The sequence below is a fragment of the Heteronotia binoei genome, chromosome 8 (genome assembly GCF_032191835.1).
Source record: "Heteronotia binoei isolate CCM8104 ecotype False Entrance Well chromosome 8, APGP_CSIRO_Hbin_v1, whole genome shotgun sequence".
NCBI classification, from domain to species: domain Eukaryota; kingdom Metazoa; phylum Chordata; class Lepidosauria; order Squamata; family Gekkonidae; genus Heteronotia; species Heteronotia binoei.
In genome coordinates, this window is record NC_083230.1 from 32,032,814 (window position 1) to 32,056,619 (window position 23,806).

The following is a 23,806-nucleotide window of genomic DNA, read 5'->3' on the forward strand; positions in this document are numbered from 1 at the left end:
TCTTTACATCCAGGGCGTGAAGCTTTCGTTCAATTTCTGTACTAGGATTGGGGAAAAACACCGGTAAGTATATTTCCGAGTTCAGATGGAACAAGGAGATGACCTTTGGGAGGAAAGTGACATCTGGACGGAGCCAAACTCCCTTGGAGCTAAATCTCAGGTATGGGTCATCACAGCGTAGCGCTGCCAATTCCCCTACTCTCCGAGCTGAGGTGATGGCGACCAGGAAGGCTGTCTTCCATGATAGTAACTGAAGGGAGCAGGTCGCCATGGGTTCAAAGGGCTTACCCGCTAAGGCTTGCAGAACAACCGGTAAATCCCACGTGGGAGCCGGGTGTCGTGTTGACGGATAAAGCCTCATGAGGTCTCTTAGAAAACTTTTAGTGTTAGGGTGTGTGAAAACTGAGCAACCGTCAAGTTGTTCATGGTTAGCTGAGATGGCTGCTAAGTATACCCTTATTGACGATACCGCTAAACCCTTATCCAGTAGGGAAAGCAGGAAGTCCAAAATTATTGGGAGGCCCGCTGTCTTGGGTTCCATCGCGGCCTCCGAGGCAAATTGGGCGAACCTCGACCATTTATATTCGTATGACTTCCTAGTGGTTTTCTACTGTTAAGGATAACATGTAACGCTCTTGCCGATAGGACTCTCACACCAGCCTCCATGCCGTTAGTTTCAAGTGAGGCACGTTGTGATGGATCACCTGCCCTTGATGTGACAGTAGAAGGTCTGGAGCCATTGGGAACTGATGGAAGGTCTCATGTGACAGTCTTAGAACTGGGGAGAACCATTGCTATCTGGGCCACCAGGGGGTGATGAGGATCCCTCTGGGGCGTTCCTTGTAAATCTTGTGGACCACTCTGATGATCAGTGGAATCGGTGGGAACAGGTACACGTGTCTGTGTGACCATGGCAGTAGCAACCCGTCCCCCAATGACAGGGGATCTACCCCTCCTCTGCAACAGAATTCCCTGCATTTCGAATTGCTGCGGGTGGCGAAGACATCCATCTCTGGTGCGCCCCACTTCTGGAACACCGGTTGGAGAAACTCCCAATTGAGCTCCCACTCGTGGAGCGAAGCACCCCCTCGGCTCAGATAGTCCGCGCAGGCATTCAGGGTGCCTGGGAGGTGGGTGGCTATTAGAGTTGTGTCCGTTTCCTGGCAAATTTCCCACACTCTCAGTGCTAACAGACATAACTTTCTTGACACCGTGCCCCCCTGTCTGTTTATGTAGGCTAGTGCAGTGGTGTTGTCCGTCAGGATCGCTACTGTCCTTCCGCAATCAATGGACAGAAGGAAAATATGGCGTGATGGATCGCCAATAACTCCAGAAAGTTTATGTGGTACTGCAGGTGGCATTGAGGCCACCGACCTCCCACACACAGGCCTTCGAGATGCGCTCCCCAGCCCCACAGGGACGCGTCCGACGTGATGGACAGGGTCAGGGTTTGTCTGTGGAACGGGGCTCCTATGAGGAGATTCTCTTTCTCTTGCCACCAGTTCAGGGAGGACAGGACCGGTTGTGGCACGGTTAGCCTGCGAGACGGAAGGTCCGATTGGCATCTGAATGTTTTGAGAAACCACAGCTGCAGTAACCTCATGTGGAATCTGGCGAACGGTAAGACCACTGTGGTGGATGCCATCAAGCCCAAAAGACGCTGGATCTGTAGCGCTGTGACTGTCTGAACGTGTAGGAAGGTTTGCACTAGGGAAATAATGTCCTCTGCTCTCTGGGCTGGTAGGAAAGCCTTGCAGGCTCTTGAGTCCAGGATGGCTCCTATGAACTGTACCCTCTGTGAGGGTTGGAGCGAGGATTTCTTTTCGTTGACTTGTAGTCCCACATCCCCTAGCAGGGCCAGGGTGGTGTCTATATGCTGTAATAGGAGAGGTCTCGATTCTGCTACCAGAAGCCAATCTATATATGGGAACACTGTGATTCCCTGAAGACGTAGATGAGCTGCTACCACTACCATGGTCTTTGTAAAGACTCTTGGAGCCGTGGAGAGGCCAAATGGCAGTGCTCTGTACTGGTAGTGAGATCTTCTGATGGTGAACCTGAGGAACTTCCTGTGTGCAGGGTGTATGGTAATATGAAAATAGGCGTCCTGCAGGTCCAAAGTGGCCATCCAGTCCCCTCGGTTGAGGAGGGGGAGGATGTTCAGAAGGGAGGTCATCCTGAACTTTTGGTGTGGAATGAAGAGGTTTAGGCCCCGTAGGTCCATGATGGGACGGAGACCTCCGTCTCTCTTGGGAATTGTGAAATAACAGGAGTAGAATCCTTGTCCCTCCCGGTTTGTTGGGACTGGTTCTATTGCATTTTTTTTTAGGAATGAGTGCACCTCCTCTTGGAGTGTGGGAGATGTTGCAGTGTGGACGACTGTGGGAACCGTAGGGCTTTGTTGGAACTCTATTTGATAACCCAGGCGGATTATTGATAGAACCCATTTGTCCGTGGTGATTTTGGCCCATGCCTGGAAATGGTGAAAAAGCCTGGTGTGGTCCGAAAAAGAAGAAGGGGGGGGGAGCAGGAAAAAAAGCAGTCAAAGTCCCTGCTTAGGTTGCCTGTTTCCCTTCTGTCTGGAAGATTGGGAAGAGGCAGGGGAGTATTTTGACTTGGAGTTATATGGAGGCTTGGAGAATGATGTTGTACTCCTTGGCTTCCATTGCTGTTCTGCGGTTTGTTTGGTAAACGGCTTCTTATTCCAAGGTTTGTTCCAGGGCCTCCTGCTCTGGGATCTGGAGGAGACGGGTACTCCTAAATTTCGAGATGTTCGGATACTTTTATTCATTTCCTGTAACACCGAGTCCGTGTTGCAACTAAACAAGCCATTACCATCAAAGGGAAGGTCTTCAACGTATGACTGTGTATCTGGTTGCAGAGCGGTCGATCTTAACCAGGAGTGACGTCTCAGTGTGATGGCCGAGGTGATTGTTTTGGCCCCTATGTCGCCTGAGTGCTTGGCTGAGTTGAGTTGTTGTTTTGCAAGAGTCATGCCTTCCTTTTGGATCTTTTTGATGGCGTTCTTAGCCTGGTCAGGAAGGCCTGGCAAGATAGTTGAGAGCTGGTCCCATAGGGAGTACTGATACCTCCCCATACAGGCTGCGTAGTTTGCTACCTTGACTCCTAGGGAGCCCGCTGAATAGAAGCGTCTGCCCAAAATGTCCAGCTTCTTTCCCTCTTTATCTGGGGGAGAAGCATGTGTTTTCCTTGCCTTAGATGATGAGGCTACTACAACTGAATTCGGTTTGGGGTGGTTAAACAAAAATTCAGCCGTAGATTCCTGGACGTGGTACATATGGTCCAGTCTTCGCGAGGATATGGGGGTTGACGCTGGTTTGTCCCAGGATGCTTTGGCTGTATGCAGCATGACCATTGTCAATGGCAGTGCGATGGCAGTGGAGGTGTCCATTCGGGCAATATCGAAGACGTTGTCTGTAACCACAGGTTGAGGTTGTACTGTCGGTAACGACAAGGTATGGGCCATCCGTTTTACAAGATCCCTGTAGGACTTGAGGTCCTCAGATGGGAAGATGGGCTGGTCCTCGACTACCTTGTGGGAAGGCAATGGGTCTTCCGGAGATGAGGAAATCTCCTGCTCTTCCTGGGTTGAGCCTACCTCCGATCTAGGGGAACCTTCCACCGATTCGGAGTGTTCCGACATGAGTTTCGGGGTTTCTGGGGTCTTCAAGGGCTCTGGAATAGCCGGTTCTGCGCCTCGGGAGCGAGGGGAGATCTTCTGCTCACGTGGGGTTACGGTATCCGGCAGTTTCGATACCAATGCCGACGCACTATGCTTGGGGGGTCGATAAGATGTTCTCGACCTGCATGAAGCTTCTGAATGCTGGTCCCATTCCGGTTGTCTTGGTGGAAACCAGGGAAACATGGAGGGCATCGAGTACGATCTGTACAGATACTGCCACTGACGCTGATCCCAGGGTATCGGTAGCGGTGGCTGTCTCCGGTTAGGAGATCGATCTTTGCGCTGGGACCTCTCCTCGTCCGACTCTCGTGATCGGTGTCGACGGCGAGGGCTCTTTGATGGATCTCCGTGTACACTCCTAGAGCGATCGCGCCTGAGGCTTCTGGATCGATGCTGAGGTGTGGGCGAGTGTCCCCTGGACGGGCTGCGGGAGCGGTCTTGGCGAGGGGTGACCGATCAATCTCGAACAGGGGTCCGGGATCGAAGGGTTTCCTCTACAGTGTGAATGTCGGGTGGACTATCTTCCGTTCCCGACCGCTGTGTCAGCTCCAGATCCCGATCTGAGTCTGATGATATGGCGATCTGGGTCGACATGGAAGTCAATATCGAAGGGCTTAGTCGGCGGCGAGGCGAAGCAAAAAGCTTTAGCGGTGGTACCGTCGCTGTCGATTCCGATGGCGAGGCGGGGGAGGCAGAGACCCCAGGCCGATGTTTGGACTTGTCTGCCTTCTTCTTCCTCTTCGCTTCCGGTTGTGCTCCCTTCTCCTCCCTTGGCCTTTTTGCCGACTTAGATGCCGAGCCCGATTTCGTGGGGCGATCGGTGTCGGTGGAAGTTCTGTCAGTATCGACCGACTCCGTCGTCGGCAGCTTGTGACTCGCTGTCGGCGTTTTCTTGGGCGACAACGCACACTCCATTAGCGCAGCTGCTAGGCGGGCTGCCCGGTTCTTTTTGGTCTGCCGCGAAAACTTTGCACAATGTGTGCACGTGTCCGTTCTATGGGACTCGCCCAAGCAGAGGAGGCAAAGCGCGTGTCCGTCCGGAGGGGCGATTTTGCTCCCGCACTTTGCACACCTCTTGAAAAATCCCCAAAGCCTTTCCATGCAAGGGGGAAAAGAAAAATGGAGGGGGGGGGAGAGGGGAAAAACGTGGGAAAGGGAAAAAACTATTGGAGAAAAATATATTTAGACGAGCCTTTCCACCTTCCCTCTCGCCCCAAAATAGAACAAAAATAGAATAGAGTCTTTCGATCTCAATCGCAACTACCGACCGTAGCGAATGATCAACTGATCCAAGCGGCAGTCAGAAGAGAACTGGCGGGATGTCCGCTCCGGTCCCAGTGGGCATGCGCGGTGGGGCTTCTGCGCATGCGCACCGGGCCTGGGGCACGGAAATCTGCAGCTTTCAAGAATACCGATCGTGATCGGCGCAGGCACCTATATCCCATCAGTGTGATGCACAGAGACCACGAAGAAGATCTGCCCATTGTAAATTTTAGAGCAAATGTTGGAGAAACAAGGAAGATCTGGATAACCAAGCTGTTTATTTTTGCCAAGCAAATGTTACAATAATTACTTACAAACTTTAAGATAAATTTAGCACCATCATGAAAAATTTTTGAGATCAACTGGTACACTGAGTCAGATTTTTATTTCAGAGGTATAATTAAATGTTGTTGCTTCATCCAAATCATTCAATACAGAGCCATCTATTAAAGCATAGGACAATATTTCTTCTTTGAAGAATCAGATCAACAAAGTCTAATAGTACATCAAGCCTTCACAAAAATAATAACAGCAGCTATAACACTTTTAAAAATACAACTGAATTAATTCATTCTTTGCTTTGGGAAGCATCTCCTATACAGTCAAGCTGCAATTTCTTTCAGACAATTCAAGTCTTCTGTGATCTGATTTTTTCACACTGCAGTCAATGTCAAGATCTTGAGGTTCTTGGGCTTGAATGGGAGCATCAGTTGGCGGCTGCTTATAAATAAGGCATTTTGGGTAGTGGTGGAGAAGACAATGGCCACAGCCATCCTCAAGCTCAGAATGTACAGCTTTAAAATATTATATATAGTGCAAAAATGCTGGTAAGGAGCTGAACTGTATTTCTAAAATATGAATTAGATTCTGAGACACTTCAGATAAGACTTAAATTATTTGACGATTAGATGGGGAAAATATTTCACAAAGCTCCAAAAGCACCAAGTCTTCACATTGCTATTAGACTACAATTAAGTCACATAACAGTACTTGTTTTAAAACAGCAGTATTAGTATTTAGGATTGACAGCCTCCAGGAGGGGCCTAGAGATTTCCTGCTTTTACAAGTGATCTTCAGATTGCAGAGATCAGCTCCCCAGGAGAAAACAGCTACTTAGAAAGATAGACTATTGCATTGTACCATGCTGAGGCCCCTCCCCTCTCCAAACCCCATTTTCTCTTGGACCCACCCCCAAAGTCTCCAAGTATTTTCCAACACAGACCTGGCAACCCTATTACTATTTAACATAGATGAAAGGCACTAAAGTGGAAGTCTGAATTTTTTAAAAAATTACTTTACTCCAACTGCTGTTTTCCATCTTTTCTAAAATCATTTAAAAAGAAGTGATCAGCTCTTCCCGTTTTCAGGAAATTTTAAATAGCTCAGACATTCCTAACTTTATCTAGACACAGATACAAAATGGTATTTTCACCTGCATGGCCAAATGGCAAAGCTCTTTACATAGGCAACATCAAGGCAAGAAAAATTCACATGAAATCTCTACCCTATTACTTCTTATGGGTCTGCTTTTCACAATTCTTCAAAAAAGTAATTAACAGTGCATAGAACTAGGTTGAGAGATTCTAACAGTGTCCTTCCTATGGGTTTCTTCAAGAAACAAAAAAAACCCCTCTCCAGTTTCTGAACAATATTTTATTTTTTAAAACTATGCCATGAAGTGTTTCATGATGGAAAACAAATCCCACAACATTCCATGCAGATTTCCAGGCAGTCCGATGATTCACAACAAGCGTCCATTATGCCACAGTCCATGTCACATGGGCAGTTACAGTCATCTCCCATTTCCTCCCCACAGCAACAACAGCAGACCTCCGGGCAAACTCCACATGATGCTTGTCCCAAGACAAGGCTGCAGAGAGTGATGAATTCGCAGAATAGGCAGGCCAAGATACAGTGAACACAGCAATCTTGAGAAACGTCAGCGTTATGGCATATTGAGTGGGACAGAAAGAGAAAAGGAGACAAAATTAAAATTTGTTGTTGTTATTCAGTTGCACAGTCGATTACATTTCACCCCAAAACTTTTTTTTTGTTAAAACATACACAGAATGCCCCCAACCAACCTCTTATTAACCCCTGCTACATAGCTCACATTCCTTGTGTTCCATTATTGTGCTGTAAAGGGATTCTGCATGACAAGGATTCTGCATGACAAGTTGCAATGGTTACATAATCAACAATTATAGCTAATTTTAACTACTTATTTTGAGTAAGCATAGCCTAGACACTGTAACAGGGCTATTCACATAAGAATACTTCTATGAAAAAGAAAAAGAGGGGGAGGGGGGAGAAAAAAAAAGTTAACTCAAAAGAATGAATTAAGAGCCTAGAAGGTTAAATGAATCCAAATTAAAGGGCCCAGTACTGAAATTGCTGAAAATAGGACATAAATATATATCAGTATACAAAAATACATGCATTTGTTACAAAATAGTTTTAAAAGAACTTTAGCCCCAAATATAGCCTCAGTTCTGGTTAAAATCATACAAACATTTGAAACAAAGACCTTATGAACCCCTGACCAAACGTGTTCCAGCCTTATGACCTTCTTCAGGGGTCAAAGATAGATACTAAAACTTAGAGGCCTTGTAACGTTGTAGTGTATAGTAACTTTGGATTCAGACTGCACTTAGAATTGATTTTCTTTGTACCAGAATAGGAAAGTACACAACTGAATCGCCACTCAAGACTTGTGTGCCTGACTAGAGCAGAAGGTGATTTCAAATTAGGACTCTTAAGTACATCTCTGCCTTGAGTTACTGACATTAATTAGTCCTATATTGACTAATAGCACAACTTAGTCCTACACTAATTATTGTAATATTATTGCATTGTCTGGAGCTAATGTAATTCAACTCTTTATTTCTGCCCATTTTAAAAAAGTTAGCAAAGTGCGATTGTAGATTTGCTGGTGACAGGTCTTCTGGACTTCAACATAATGTTCACTATGTCTGCAGGGAAGCCTTGTGCCTTTCCATGACATCAGATGGCACTACATTGGATCTGGGTGAGCAACTGGCAATTGAATCAGGTCTTGAACTTCTGGTAGCTTCCACAGAGTTGTCATTGACATCTGTATCAGCTCCAAGAATCAAGGCTATCTGGGCCAGCATGTTGCTATGAACATTACCTCTGCCTGTTCCTCTTTACCCTTTTCAGTACTCTGCTGATGAGCAGAAAAGGAGGGAAAGCGTATAGCATACCTCTGTGCTATGGATGTGTTAGTGTGTCCTTGCCTTCTGCCTTTGGGTTGCAGAATCCTGAGAGGAGCCTGTCCACTTTTGAGTTGCTTGCAGATGCCAGATCAATGTCTGGATCCCTGTAACTGATTTTCTAGAAGATCTCTCCCAGGTCCAGATCTTTCCTGCTTAGCCAATCTGCTTCCAGGTTAATCAGGCCTTTTGATGTTCCACTCTTAAACTGGCAAGGTTCTTTTCTGCCCAGTTTAGGAGTCTGGCTTTGCTGAACAGCAACTTTGATCTGGTGCCCCCCCCCCCCCCCCGATGGTTGACATTACACCCAGGACTGATGACAGCTGCATGATGTCCATGAACTGGCATTTCCAGATCTCTTTTACAAGCATTGATATTTTCTTAAAGGCAGAAAGACTTCAGCTGAATGAGTATGGATCCTGGCTGCCAGATGTATGATGTCTCTCATGGGTGAAATCTGCTTTTTCTGTGTATAGTAGCAATCCATGCACCTTGGGAAGCAAGCATGAGTAAATGTCTTGGGGGGGGGTAAGTTTGAAGTGAGTGGTAGCCATTACTTCTTCCTCCTCCTCTAACAGGTCCCCAATTACTTTAGGCAGCGAGGAGTCAGAGAGGTCTGACTTCTTTTGATCTGATATGGAGAGGCTATGGGACAGAGAGGATGTTTGTCCTGTTCTCCTTCATTTAGCGGACCTGGGAGGGGAGTCCTCCTCTTCCCTGTCTTGCTCCATGTGCTTCTGCTTGGAGGTTCTCTTGGATGAGGGGGCTGATTGTGTAGGCACAGTGGAAGCAGCCTGAATCTCTCTTTTGACCAATTGTTGGATCCAAGACAATAGGTTGTTTTTAGCATCATCTCCTGACAGATCCACTGAATGGTTGTCTGCCCTATCTTCCTAGGCTGGTGAATCAGAAAGCTTCAGGTCACATGTTGAACCATCCATAACTAATCCCTTGGGGAAGTCAGAATAGTCTTCTTCTACCACCCCTGTCTGCACCAGATGAACAATTGCCTATTGCAGTGAACAACATATTTTCTGAAAACTGGGAATTGGAGAAGGAACAAAATGGTGATGGGGGAGACAGAAACTCTGTTTTGTAGCCTTCTATTATAGAAAGGACCCAGTTGTCCTGTGTTAAAGTTCACCAAGCCTCTGCAAAAAACTGGAGACTGCCTCCTATGAGATAGTCAGGTGGTGCTTTTTTTGGGGGGGGGGCTACTGCTCTCTTTTCCTGTCTAAAGGCTGGAAAAGGTCTCTGGTGAGGTCTGGGTCTGTATTAAAAGTATCTGAAACCTCTGAAATCCTTGGAGTCTCTTCTTCAGAAAAGAACCATGATTTAATCTGTTATCCTCGTCTCTTACTGCTGATGTTGAGAGCATGGCCTTCTTTTTCTCTTTAATTTCTACTAACACCTTGTCTAGGGTAGAGTCTCCATAAAGAGGACTTCCAGAAAGCTTCTCTGATGATAGATTACTTTTCTATCAAGGATTAGTTTTCCAATGTTTTAACCAAATGTTTCTTCTGATAATGATGTTGGCTGCTTGCACTCTGGTGCAGAACTGAATGGTGTTTTGTGAGGCATTAGAAGCATATATGAACATATGAAGCTGCCTTATACTGAATCAGACCTTTGGTCCATCAAAGTCAGTATTGTCTTCTCAGACTGGCAGCGGCTTTCCAGGGTCTCAAGCTGAGGTTTTTCACACCTCTTTGCCTGGACCTTTTTTTGGAGATGCCGGGGATTGAACCTGGGACCTTCTGCTTCCCAAGCAGATGCTCTTCCACTGAGCCACCATCCCTCCCCTAAAGCAAACTTGTCCACTCTATATTTTTATCAAAGATCTCTTTATGTCCAGTGGTTCTGCCTTCAGGTTCTGTAGCAGATTGTCTGCCCAGATGACAATTGCTCAGGTGACAATTGTTCAAGTGAAATTGGACAAGGCTGACACACTAAGAGTCAGAGAAGAACCCTTGTGTGATTTTTTTACAGCTATCCCATTCATCCTATCAATGGAATCTTGGAGGGCATTCTCACCATCCTTTGACAAAACAGCTTCTGAATGAAGAGCAACTACCAGTGTGCTCACCAAAGGAACCTTGAGGACTTCCATAGTTTCCTCTGGTAGAGCATAGAATTTTCTAGCTATGGGTATCAAAGAGTTGCCATTAACTGGTAATGCCCACTCTGCTTTGAGAACACTGTCAAAGAAAGTGAGGAATGGTGAGACTGTCTGGACACTGATAAGTCTCTTAAAACCCCTGCTACCTAAGTTGTCAGAAGCTGAGAACCTTGGTTTTTCATGGACATCCAACTTGCCTTATTTTGCCTTATTCAACAATCACTGGAAATATGTTGCCTGGAATAGTCTGGAAGAGTTTTATTGGATACCAACACCTTCCCCTGATCATTCACCCTCTTCTTTCTCAGAATTGAGAAAGGTTTGAAGAGGTGTTGCCAAATTCTGAACTGGGTGAGGACATATGTTGGGGAGCCCACATATGGTGGTCTGCTCCAGAACCTCTAGTGCCTTCAGATAGCTGTAAGGCCAGGCCTCAGCTGCCAAAGCTTAGGAAGAATAGACCGATGTGTGTCTGGACCTTGTTATGGGTCTCAATTGTTCTCAAGTTGACTGGGATGTCTCTTCTGAGGAAGAAGCAGATGACCCTGCTAGGAAGGGAGATCTTCTAGCACAACTAACCTTTATGATCTGTCTACTCCACTCTTTTTCCATTGCCTTCTGGGGCTGTTCAGGTTCGGCCTATGGAAAAAAGAAGTACGTAGCTCTGAGCTGAAGAGGTCATTTGGTTTCAAAGGGATAGCCCCCCAATTGGTAGTATGAGCCAGAGAATCATGGGGCCTGCAGCATTCATTCCATGAATTAGCTGAAAAGGGCAGGAAAAACTGGCTTGGCTGCCATGTTGAAAGCTGGCTGCAATCCCAACTGAGGAAAGGGAAGGCATTATAACGGAATCCACAGAGGGATCACTCCACTGCTTCCCCAGTGATTTGCAGACTGTTTGGGCACCGGCTAGCTAACTTGGTCTCCATTCCTGCCTGGTGTGTTTGTGTGTGTGTGTGTGAACACTTTAAATGAGAGAATCTTCAAGCCTGCCTTCTGCCGTTAGCAAGCCTCTGACATGAAGGTTATTGACATGGCAGACTACTCTCTTGTTAGTGTTGCTTTTCCTGCTGTGGCTGTCTCTGTCCTCATCTGCTTCAGGGGGGAGATGCAGCCTGAAGATTAAGCTTTCTCCCTGCCCCCAAAAGGAACACTGAGTGGGAGGCAAATCATAGCTCCATCCAATTGCCCAAAGCTTCAGATAGGGAAGGCCTCTCTCTTGGATCCTTTTTCTTCTTGGTTGCTGAGACCATCACCTTTTTGGTGCCTAAAGGTGGAGAAGCACTATCCTTCTCCATTATTTTAAGAGGTAAATTTAATCCTTTTTTTTTTTTTTGAAGGTTGGTTGCCAAGCTCTAAGTATCTTCCCGTTGGAGCAGCAGGATTATTCAAACTGGAGGATCAGACTTTGATTTCTCCAAAAGGGTCCTTGCAAAAATCTGCATAGCCCTGTCTGAAGCAACTGGAGGTATGACCTAACAATTCTGGAAGCCTTCCCTCACTGAAGGAGAAATCGTGTTTCTGCTTTAAGATCTATATAAACAGAACACAGCATTTATATTTCAAGGGGTTTTTTTTTGCTTAATTAAGTTTTGTTAGAGAAAAAAATTTCATCATTCTCAGGCTTAGCAAGGATGACTTCACATTCCTCTTAAATGCTGCCTCCAGGACAGTGCAAAGAAAGAAGTGCACACCCTCGACAGAGAAAACCTTATTTTCTTCCTCCGAGCATGCTTTTAAGTAAAGGAAGCAGCAGGAAGCCATGCATGCCACATACTTTTTCTGTTGTCATATGTAAGACACTAAGTTCTTCTAAAATTCATTGTCACTTTCTTCTGAATGTCTGAAACAGACCTCTGGGAACAACTTACCCTTATTGGGTTTGTGTGAAAGCCTTTACAGTTGTCTCTGTTCAAGAAATAAGTAGTGTAAGGAATGCTGTAGGAATTTTTCTATTGTGGTCCCAACTCTAATGAAACTGGTGGACATGAGAAACAATCTATGCTTTTTCTTAGAAAACTTGGCAAGGCTTCTTATTCTATAAGAAAATTTTGAGGGTTTGCTCCAGTTAGAAGTTTTGTTTGTCTTTTAACTATATCCATTTTTAAAGCTTAAATGCTCTGCGTTACATCTCATTACTTTAAATGTTTTATTTTTATTCAGGAAGCAAGGACTGAAACATGTCCTTTTCCTCTAGAACGATGAAATACATAACTTTAATTACTCCAATTGGTGTAAAAATTGTTGGCAGGAAGATTTTAGGAAAAATCAACCCTTACAAACTGATGGTCACCTGTATATAAGAATATATCATGACTCAGTTTTTCTCTTAGTTCAGTCACAAGAGAGAAAAATACACAAATAAAACTTTCGGAATTTAATCTGGAATAAATAGCAATAATAAAAATGGCAACTGGAGAAGAGAAATATGAATGTTAGATTAAAAGAAGACCATTTGCGTGCATTAAAAGGAGTTCTTTATATAAAGAATAGATGTACCTATAAGTGACCTTCATCCAGAACTCACCAGATTTGACATGTGAAGCGAAGCTGGGGAGTACAAGTTCAATGAAGAGAACCAAAGCCAGATTGATGGGGATTAATTAGCTTGTTGTCATGGAGATTGTACTTGAATAAATCTAATACAATTTCCTCTGTTTTTTTTTAATGTAAAGGAGGGACAGAGAACAAAAAATATATTCAGCGAATAAGCTTATTTTAATTTTTTTCTATCTTTCTTCAAAGCTTGTTATGCGATCCAATGATTTTGAGATAAATGAAGGCATACAGGTGTACAGGCTGTAGCTAAAACAGAGATGTATTCTTGGTTCTGCCTCCCATAACAATTTCCAGTTAGAAAAAGGCAGAGTTGCATTCCCTGCTCTTTGTCCCAAAATAAAGGTAGTTTGTTGACAGGGGTCATCTTTAAAAATGAATCTTAGAACATAGCCCATGTTGATTTACTTCTGAAATAGCCATTTTATGTAAAGACAGAATGGATTGGTCTAAATAAAGATATGTTGTTCCTGGTTAATTAGCAATGGCTGATTACACAATGAAATGGTACACTAATAATTCTGCTCATGGGTACTGCATTAGTGTGCTGTCTTTTAAAAGTCTTTTTAGACATATTTCATTCACTAAGGTTGGACAGCTCCAAGGATTATGTTCTTGCTGTTCCGTTTCAGGCTTTGCTGAAACTTTTTACCTCCATCAGTTTCAGTTTCAGACTGTAACAGGCAACACATAAGAATTTAATTTGGGAGTATAAGGCCCAAATGGGTACTGAAAACTCAGACTTCCAAAATGGCTTCCACCTACATCTTATGGCATGCCAGTTTGAAACACAGATTTTGCACCAAATGCCAAGCTTATTTACTTAGAAATAATCCAGAGACATGTTTGAAGTTACTCTCAACTAAAAACACTATCATCCAACTGTAAAAAAAAAAAAAATGCCATTAAGACAAGCCAAATAATAAAACCTATTAAAAGCCTAGGTAAAAAGAAATGTTTTAGTCAAGCACATAAGAGACAATTGTAGGTAACACTCAAGGGAGAGGGCATTTCAAAGGTGAGCTGCCATCATCAAAGAAGCCCTATCTCTATTTGCTACCCACCCCACATCTGCAGGCAGGGACCAGAACGTGGGAGGCAGATCTTAACTAGGACAAGGTGGTCCTTCAAGTACCACAGCCTTAAGTAGTTTAGGACATTAAAAAACTAGAACTTCAAATTGAGCCTGGAAACAAGTGGGCAACTAGTGCAGATCTTTCACTACAGAGATAAAACAGTCCTGGACAACCTGTGACAACAGATCTGGCTGACACATTCTGGACTACCTGGAGGTTTCCAGACAGTTCTACAGCCCCATATACAGGGCACTGAAGTAATTTAGCTTGGTTGTGATCACAGCATGGATCACCACAGCCTGATGATGTTTTTGAAGCCATAGTTGGTGTTATAAGATAAAGCTAATAAAAAAAAAGATTAAGTCACAGAAGATTACTAAGCTTCCAATCATAGGTCAGGATCCAACAGCACTTTTTAGCTTTCAGAGGAAAACAAGCTGAGCCCTTAATCTTGGAACAGTTTTGTTAATGAGTAACAACACTTCAGCCTTGTCTGGCTAAGCTTCAGTTTATTGGTCTTCATCCATCCTTTCAAGAATCTATTCAGAACCTCTGCAGACTCACCTGTTTTAGTTGATATCAAAAAGTACAGCTAGGTGTCACATCGTATTGGTGGAACCTCACTTCAAAACCCTGCTATCTCTAGATGCTACAGCATGCTGGCCAAGATGTACCCCTGCATGATCCCACAGCATAAATGCCATGAAGCCATGCAGCAATTCCCAAGCACCCCATCTAGAACAAGCCAGTCAAATAGCGGTGAAGTCAACAAAGCACAGTGTGCCCCATTCCTGCCAACCTTTCCAGAAGGATACCATGGCCAACATCATCAAAGCCCAGGAATTTAATGCTGGCCACTGACTGGCAATTAGTTAGGCCATTCAGGTTCAGGGACACCTTTGCCAAGCGGGAAAAAAAAAGACCTTTACACTCAACTTACAGCTACATCAAAGCAGAACATATAATAGAGGAAAAACCACAATGTAAACTTTACACCAATATTACATCTTGAAGCCACTCAACCAACCTAACCCATAATGATACTATCAGCCAGGGCTTTTTTTGTAGCAGGAACACCTTTGCATTTTAGGCCATACCCCCCTGATGCAGCCAATCCTCCAAGAGCTTACAGTTGGCCCTGTAATAAGAGAAATGTAAGCTCTTGGAGGATTGGCTACATAAGAGGGGTGTGGCCTAATATGCAAAGGGGTTCCTGCTATAAAAAAGCCCTGCTATCAGCTACAAAGAGCAAGGAGTGGGCCTAGAAATGGTGGGCTGCACACCTAAGCAACCTGTCAGTCATCAGGCCTCAATAACGGAGAGTCATTCATTAGACCTGTGCTGTGTGAACTGCACTGGATTCCATTGGAGCACTGGATCAAGTTCAAGGTCTTAGTCCTGACCTTTAAAGCCCTTAGCAGTCAGGGACCTACACAGAGGTGATATGATCACCATCTTCAAGTACTTGAAGGGCTGTCATATAGAGGATGGTGTGGAATTGTTTTCTGTGGCCTCGGAAGGTAGGACCAGAACCAATGGGTTGAAATGAAATCAGAAGAGTTTCCAGCTCAACATTAGGAAGAACTTCCTGACCGTTAGAGTGATTCCTCAGTGGAACAGGCTTCCTCGGGAAGTGGTGGGCTCTCCTTCCTTGGAGGTTTTTAAACAGAGGCTAGATGGCCATCAGACAGCAATGAACATCCTGTGAATTTAGGGGGAGGTGTTTGTGAGTTTTCTCCATTGTGCAGGGGTTGGACTAGATGACCCTAGAGGTCCCTTCCAACTCTATGATTCTATGATATCTTTGGGACCGCCTCTCCCAGTATGCCCTGGAAGAGCACTGTGCTCAGGGAACAAGAATTTACTTGTGGTCCCTGGCCTGAGAGAGATCTGGCTGTCCTCAGCTTTTTCAGCCCTGGCCCCCACCTGGTGGAACTCTCTGCTGGAGAACAGCTATGCCCTGCAGGATTTACTATCTTTCCACAGAGCATGTAAGGCAGAGATTCTGCCAGGCATTTCGTTGAGAACAGCGATGGGACAGTCTGGCACTCTCACATTCTCCCCCACTACCTGAAGAACCCCTGGGAGACTCAGAAATTACAATTTTCTCACCATTCTGTACTGGAGACTTTTGACCTGGAATTGGTGTGTGTGTGTATACACACAAACACACACACACATATACACACAAGGAATAAGGTCCATTGAAGAGAAAAATACAGTGGGTTCTAGAAAGAGGCTCTGGGCATGTGCCCCCCTTGCTGTTTTCCCACCGAAGTGAAGACATTAACTTCCTTCCAACCTCAAGGGAAGCTGATATCTGCTATCTGCAGACCCATTGTAATTCTGAGTATTCTCCAGCTCTCACCTGGAGATTGTGCAACAAAAAGAGCCCCATGGAAAGGAAAACTGGAGAGTAAGCGTGATGCTCTATGTCAAAAAAGTCTTTTCCTCACACCCAATGTTTATTTCTTATAATAAAAATCAAAGAATCACTCAGACCAGTCTTTTTTTCTATTTTATATGCACAAAAATGTGCACAGGTACAAAAATAGCTGAAAGTGACCAAAAGTCCAAGACTTACACAGACTTCACAAGACTTGGTTACCTTCCCCCAACAAAGCAGCTTGCATTAATATTCTTCACTTTTGCAGCCAATATTTCTCAATAATCACAATGCATACAAACAGCAACAGACCAAACCAGTCTAATACCCTGTTTTGCTGAACAGCTTTTTGTAAGCTTCCGCTCCTTCTCTACATACAACTTTTCTCCAATTTCCCAAAAATGTTCTCTGTTCTTTCTTCTTCACAAAATTTTCACAGTGCTCACCTACACTTTAATGTTTGGCCTGCTGCTGTTTGTATGCACTTTTGTGCATATAAAACAGAAAAAAAGACTGAGGCAATGTGAGTGATTCTTTGATCTTTATTATAAGAAACTGACATTGGGTGTGAGGAAGAGGCTTTTTTTTGACATGGAGCATCACACTTACTCTCCAGTTCACCTGGAGATTGGCAACGATTGTTCCCCAGGAGGAAATGGCTTGCTTGGGGGGTACAATGTATGGTATTGTACCTGTCTGAGGTCTCACCCCTCCTCAAACCCCACCCTCTCCAGGCTCCATCCCTTAAATCTCCAGGAATTTCTTAACCTGGAGTTGGCAACTGTATCTCCTTCCCTTTATCTGCCTCTCTGACTTCAACTCTCTGCTGCCTCCCCCCCTCCCTGCAGCCTGCACCTGGGAAACGACAGTCTTTTTCCACAGTGGGGAGAACTAAAGCAGCTTACATCATTCTCCTCGCCCCCCTTTGAGCTAAACAACAACCCTGTGAGAAAAGTTGGCATCTGAAGAAATGGCCAATTGGTAACTTGGAAACTGAGCAAACCAAATTCTTTAAATATTTAGGAATTACTTTCAATTGTAATTTCAGTTGGATAATGCATCACGACAGGACAATTAACCTGGCCAAATGTTCTTCATCTCAAATTAAACAATTCTATTTTAGGAGGGACAACCAATGTGTTTTTGCTGTAATTACAGTATTCAATGCTAAAATGTCATCACATATTTTTTATGATGTTCTCATATGGATTAATGAGCTTAACTGGAAAGTGGAGGTAATTCAAGCATTATTCTTTAGACAAATTTTGGGAAGGCCTAAGTGTGTCTCATATTTCACATTTTGTTCAGAAATGGGTCAATCCTTGATCAAAATGAAGGCGAGGATTACAACTTTCAAATTCTTGCTCAAAATCTACTTTGGAGCCGAGCCTGGTAGCCTACTTACTTATTTAAAGAATGATCCCTATAATGCAGCATGGTCAACTGGAATTGTGTCTGAACTTAGGGATTGCAGTAGATGATTTATTTCTGTCAGACGAATTACATTGCTTTAGACTTATTAAACAGAGACTTTTAGATTTAGAACACCACAAATTTTGCCCTGTCCAGTCCCATACATGTTCTCCTGCTTCATTAGATCTCGACACTCAATCCAGAAAGATGTCCCATTATTTATATGACCTTGAGAGTCCTTCTCAACGTAGGGTTCTTATGCTGGCTAGAATGAACGCATTTCCTTCTAATGTTCTTTGCGGGAGATACCAACACGTTCCTTTTCATGAGAGACTTTGTCCCTGCGGAGTGAATCTTCCTGAATCAATCCAGCATATAATTTTTGATTGTCAGCTTTATGAAAGCCTATGTGGGATTTTGTTTGAAAATCTATTCCATGTAACTGGTCTAAGAAACAAGGTAATCAATTGTCAGTTCCTATTGAATGATTTGGTAGTGGAAATCACTAGAGAAGTTGCAACATTTTTAGAGGATATTCTGAAAATTAAATCCAATGATGCTCTGTTATAAAATTAATGTTCTTATTTTAATCATATTTAATTTTTGTATATGATCTTAGTCGTATTTATCGATCTTAAATATTATTTCAAGTTTTTTCTTTCTTTTTACTATGCCAACAAAGGTACTGCCTGTCTGTCAAACCTGTGAGACACGTTAGGTTGAAAGTCTGTGAGTGGTCCAAAATCACCCAGCCAGCTTCCACAGCAAGAAACTGGGTCTGGAAGACCCAGCTCTGAAGCCCTAACTCCTATGCCCTCCTCAAACTCCACCACAATATCGGCAGGAATTTCCCTCCCAACCTGGAACTAGCATCCCTACTCAGGACTGGCTCCAATGAGTTTTTCTTCAGAGGCCTTAGTGATACCTTTCAGACCAATGCTCTCTCTGTCTCTCTGATAACATTGTTGGCAGGGGTCATTTTGTAGAAAAATAGGTGGTGGAGCTCATCCAGGGATTGTTATGCAGCTGCACCTACTATTCAATGGACAAGGTGGAGAGGAGGAGGGGGAACCGTCAGAAAGGTTTAGGAGTTGTGCTTCTGGGAGCTCCTGCTGAATTCAAGGCCTGGTTGTTGGTCTTAAGCATTCTCACTTTCCCTCCCTATCTTTTTCTCTCTATCTGGCCTGGTTCTACAGGACACCATTTCTCCCCCTGTCTCTGCCTGTTTCCCTTCCAGAGGAGGATAGGGAGGATTCCTCAGCCAATCAAGGAAGTCCTCAGCCAATCAAGAAAAAGCTTTCCCTCCTCCTCCCTCCCTCAATCAATCAGGAGAAGGCTTTATCTATGGCTCTTTCCCTCCTCCTCCTCCATCCCTCAGACAGTCAAGGGCTTTCTTTCTCTCTTCTGCAAAGCAGCGTGACAAGCAGTTTAGCCAATGGGAGAGTAGGGAGAGCCATAAACTGCCAGAACCAAGGTTGGTTGCTTTTGACTGACAGAAGCAGCTTGGCAGGCTAGCAACAGCCACTTTGGTGGGAGAGAGGAGTGGAGTCAATCAATGAGTTCTCCCTCAAAGTCCAAAATAGGACTTGAAAGAGCTTTACCCACTGTCTTTTACTGAGAGAACCAAGCTTGGTTGCTTTTTACTGAGAAAAAAAAGGTTAGTCACCTAGCAGCAGCCACTGTTTCGCAGTTTCCTCAGGGGGGCAATCTCGTCTGTCCTGGAGCTAGCAGAGGGTGGGGGACAACAGAGTCAGCCAGTGCAATGCAAGAGCAGTTGATTGAATGTTTGACAAACCAAAGGTTGATGAACCACAGTCCCAACCAGTTGGCTTTGTTTTGCCAAGATGAAATGGCTTTTATTATATTACAGATATAAAGGTAAAGGTAGTCCCCTATGCAAGCACCAGTCATTTCCAACTGGGGTGACGTCGCATCACGTTTTCATAGCAGAATTTTTATGTGGTGTTTTGCCATTTTCACAGTCATCTACACTTTCCCCCCCAGCAAGGTGGGTATTTTACCGACCTCGAAAGGATGGAAGGCTGAGTCAACCTTGAGCCAGCTACCTAAACCCAACTTCTACTAGGAAGAAGTTGGGTTCAGGTCGTGAGCAGAGAGCTCCAACTGCAGTACTGCAGCTTTACCACTGTGCCACGGGGCTCATTATAGATATATATATATATACTAAGAATAAGGGCTGTTGTGCAAAGAATACAATGGCCTCTAGAAAGTGCGAGGAATTCCCATCCCTCCCCCCCAAGTTTTTCCCAGTAAGTGAGAACTACAATGTGATGTAGAGAGAGGCTCTGCTCAAGTGCCCTGGTGTGGGGGGGGGGGGGGCTGGGGAGGGCAAGGGAAGGGAGAGAAAGATATAGGGCTGTTCTCCATGCACCCCCTCCTCCCAGCCTTGGCATCAACACACACACCCTGTCTTCCCACAACCCCTTCTAGCCTTGGCTATCAGTAACCTCCCCATACTCTTGTCAGTTTTCCACTCCCCCTATTCTTGAGATTCAACATGTCCCACCTTGCCATCTTCCCACCCATCCATTGGCAAGTATTCCCCCGCCAAAAAAACCCTGGCTTTCCTCCCACCTGCTTCCATCACTTGGCATTAACTCTCCCATCCTCACCATCTTCCCACTCTCCTTTCAGCCTTGACATTCGGCTCCCCCAGCCTTGCTTTCTCCCTACCTGCCCACGCCTTAGCATTAATCCCCAACGGTTGTTTCCTCCCCAAGCCTTGGTATTCATTCCCCCCTCCTAGCTGTCTTCCCACCCCCAACTATTGATAGTAGCCTCCCCACTGCTTGCTGTATTCCCACCCCCTCCCAGACTTGGCAAGCATTGTCTCCCTTATCCTTGCTGTCTTCCCCCCCACCACCCTTGGCATTCAACCCTCCCACCTTGCCATCTTTCCATCCATACCTTGGCATGCATTCCCCCACCTCACTTTCCTCCCACCCACTCTCATCACTTGGCAGTAACTATTCCACCCTCACTTTCCCCTACCCAGCCCTTCCCACTCCCCTCCACACACCCTTGCTGCAGCCTGCCTAGGTTTTTGTAGAGGCCCAGTAGCTGCTGGCACTGGTGCTAACCCATGGCCTCCCTAGTCCTTCAAAATGCCCATGGAGGTTGCGGGAGGGCTGCAGAGGCACCACTGGCTTCCCAGGGCCTTGCAGAGATCTCAGGGCAGTGGCAGATTCCCAGGCTTTGTGGAGGCCTGGGAGCTTTGTGGAGGCCATGGGAGGGTCCCTCGGACTGCAGTAATTCCCAGGGGCTTGCAAAAGCCTCTGAAGGCTGCGAGAGATGGGTAGTGTTGACAGTGTCTCCTGGGCCCTTTCTGAGGCTGTGAGAGAGCGGTGGTGGCTCCCTGTCTATTTTGGTGGCCTTCAGAGGCCACGGGAGAGCAGCTGCAGTTACTCCTGGGCCCTTTCGGCAACCTTGGGAGGGTGCAGGAGAGCAGAAGTAGCAGCAGCTCCATGGACCTTTTGGAGGACATGGGAGCCATTAGGAGAGCACCCTCCACCAGGCACAAGCGCTGTGGATGGCCAGACTTCTTGCACACCGTCTTTGTGAAGTAAGGCAGGAATTTTAACCATTTGTGTGAATATGGCTGGGTGGCAGTGAGCAGGGGAGAGCGGAGTCAGTCAATGCCATGCAAATGGACTCGACTGATGTTTGACGGGTCAGTCACTCACTACAGCCAAAGGGAAAGGTGGATATGACCAATTCTATTAGGGTTTTATTATATATGATAATGTTCTGTTGTAAACCACCCTGAGCTCTGCTTGCAGGGAAAGGGCAGTTCATAAAGCCAATGAAATAAATCAACAAACAAACCAACAAGGACCGGACTCTGCTTCAGTGGCATCCTGAGATTAAACTGAACCAACTATGGCATTTCTGTTCTGAGACAGCCCATTCTGTCATAGCAACCATGAGGTCCTGAACTGTTCCTATCACAATGGCCACCTCATGAACATGTTGTAGCCTCATGTACATGTTGTCTTCATGCTGTAACCTGCCCTGAGCCCTGCAGTACAGGGGACAGCGGGATAAAACGACAGTAAATAAATACATAAATAAATAAGCAATGAAGCACCTAATGACAACAAGCCCCAGGGCCACCACCGCTAAATGTGAGACTTTTGTATCAGCTTGGGAAGGGAGACCATCAGACAGCATGGTGAGAAGTATACCAAAATAACTTCTGCTCTACCTTTAGTCCCCAACTCACAATGAATTTAAACTAACTGATTTAAAAACAAAATCCAACATCATGGAACAAAAGCTCCACAATTAATAATAACAATAAGTTTTTATTATTTTATTTTATTATTATTATTAATTCAACAGCAGATTCCTTTAAAACTATTGATATTGTAGAGTCAATTTTTTTGTAAAGAGCACTGTTGAGTCCTGATTGTGGTTAGGACCACTCTGGCATGGGAAACAGGGGTTCCCCACAAGCAATTTTTTAAAAATTTGAAATAGCACTTAGGGGGTGTCAGAAAATTATACCCTTTTGTGCTGTTTTGGGACAGAAGAACAGCACCGAGAAATGGAGTTGCATCCCTGGGGCAAACCCGGGAACAATGTTTCATTCTGGCCCTAAAAGTTGTCTGGAAAGGGGCTATTTACAGCAGCTATCTAAAGATCACTGGAAGACACTACTCCTGATTTCTTTCTCAAAACCTTCTAGTAAGTGCAACTACTCTCTCTCTCTCTCTTACTATTACTCTTACTATCAAAGAATTCTAAGAAATTGGTGAAAAAGGTTTTCCCTATGTTGGAGCTATGAAGATTCTCTGAGCAAACTCTGTTTTTCTTACATGCTTAGCAATTCTAGCTAATTCTAACATTTTTTTCTAACAATTTACCTAGGACAGATGCTAGATTAGGATGCCTGCAATTTCCCAGCTGCTCATTTTAGAATTAGTGTAATATTAGTTAACATTCCAATCCATATTTGTGAATCTGCATATTTTTCTTTAAAAGATCAAATTTCACCTTTGAAGCACATATTTAATCAATATTTTCTTATACATGTTTTATGGCAAATTCGCTCAAGTTACAGAAATGCTGAACTTGGTCAAATTTTAGATAGCAATCATCACAGAGATCAAGAAATTCAAAAAGAACCTCTTAAGCACCATGTTCTCTCACAGCAAGAATCAAACAGTCAAAACCTCTATCAAAGTGGCAGCTGAAGACCTCACCAAGGTTTTACTCAAGGCCCATGCAGAGACAGGAGCAGAAGTCTCAGCAGGGGTTACAAGATTTGTATAGGAGATAAAAATATAGCCAAGCAAGTGAAGACTAAACTATGAATTTCCGTTAAATAAAGTCAAGCCTAAACCCACCCCCCCACCCCAACTCTTAACAAAATAAGCAGAGAGCAGCTTCTAGTATAAGGAAAGGAAAGGTCCCCTGTGCAAGCGCCAGTCGTTTCCGACTCTGGGGTGACACTGCTTTCACAACATTTTCACAGCAGACTTTTTACGGGGTGGTTTGCCACTGCCTTCCCAAGTCATCTACACTTCCCCCCCAGCAAGTTGTGTACTCATTTTACCGACCTCAGAAGGATGGAAGGCTGAGTCAACCTCGAGCCGGCTACCTGAAAACCCAGCTTCCACCAGGGATTGAACTCAGGTCATGTGCAGAGCTTAGGACTGTAGTACTGCAGCTTTGACACTCTGCACTACAGGGCTCTTTTCTAGCATAAACCGACCTATTACACAATAATCAGAGTGGACTGAAGTACCTGCTTTACTTAGCCATATTTAAATATATAACCTTTAAAAACAATTGTTATGTTTTGCATATCCCTAGTTAAACAGTAAAGATATGTTCAACCCCCATTAAAAACAGGACTGAAGTGATATTCATACTTCAGACACAATTCTTCATTTAAAGGTGGAAAGAAGTGGAACACAGAATTCAGCAAAATGTAACTTAGCCTACAGCTACTAGGGTCCAAACTACATGTTGCATCTACCATATGATCATCATGCCAACTTCAAGTAAAACATCTGGGAGTGCCACAGGAGC

The 23,806-nt window shown here is 44.6% G+C and overlaps 1 protein-coding gene across 1 annotated transcript in view; it reads right to left on the reverse strand.

The window, feature by feature from the left end:
* Positions 1–6,644: 6,644 nt before the first annotated feature.
* Positions 6,645–23,806, reverse strand: part of MDFIC (MyoD family inhibitor domain containing) — an 85,581-nt gene continuing 68,419 nt past the window's right edge. Inside the window, exon 5 of the mRNA XM_060244550.1 lies at positions 6,645–6,894. Within this exon, the coding sequence (XP_060100533.1) occupies positions 6,650–6,894 (245 nt within the window). The 3' untranslated portion in view covers positions 6,645–6,649. The remainder of the gene's footprint in view (positions 6,895–23,806) is intronic.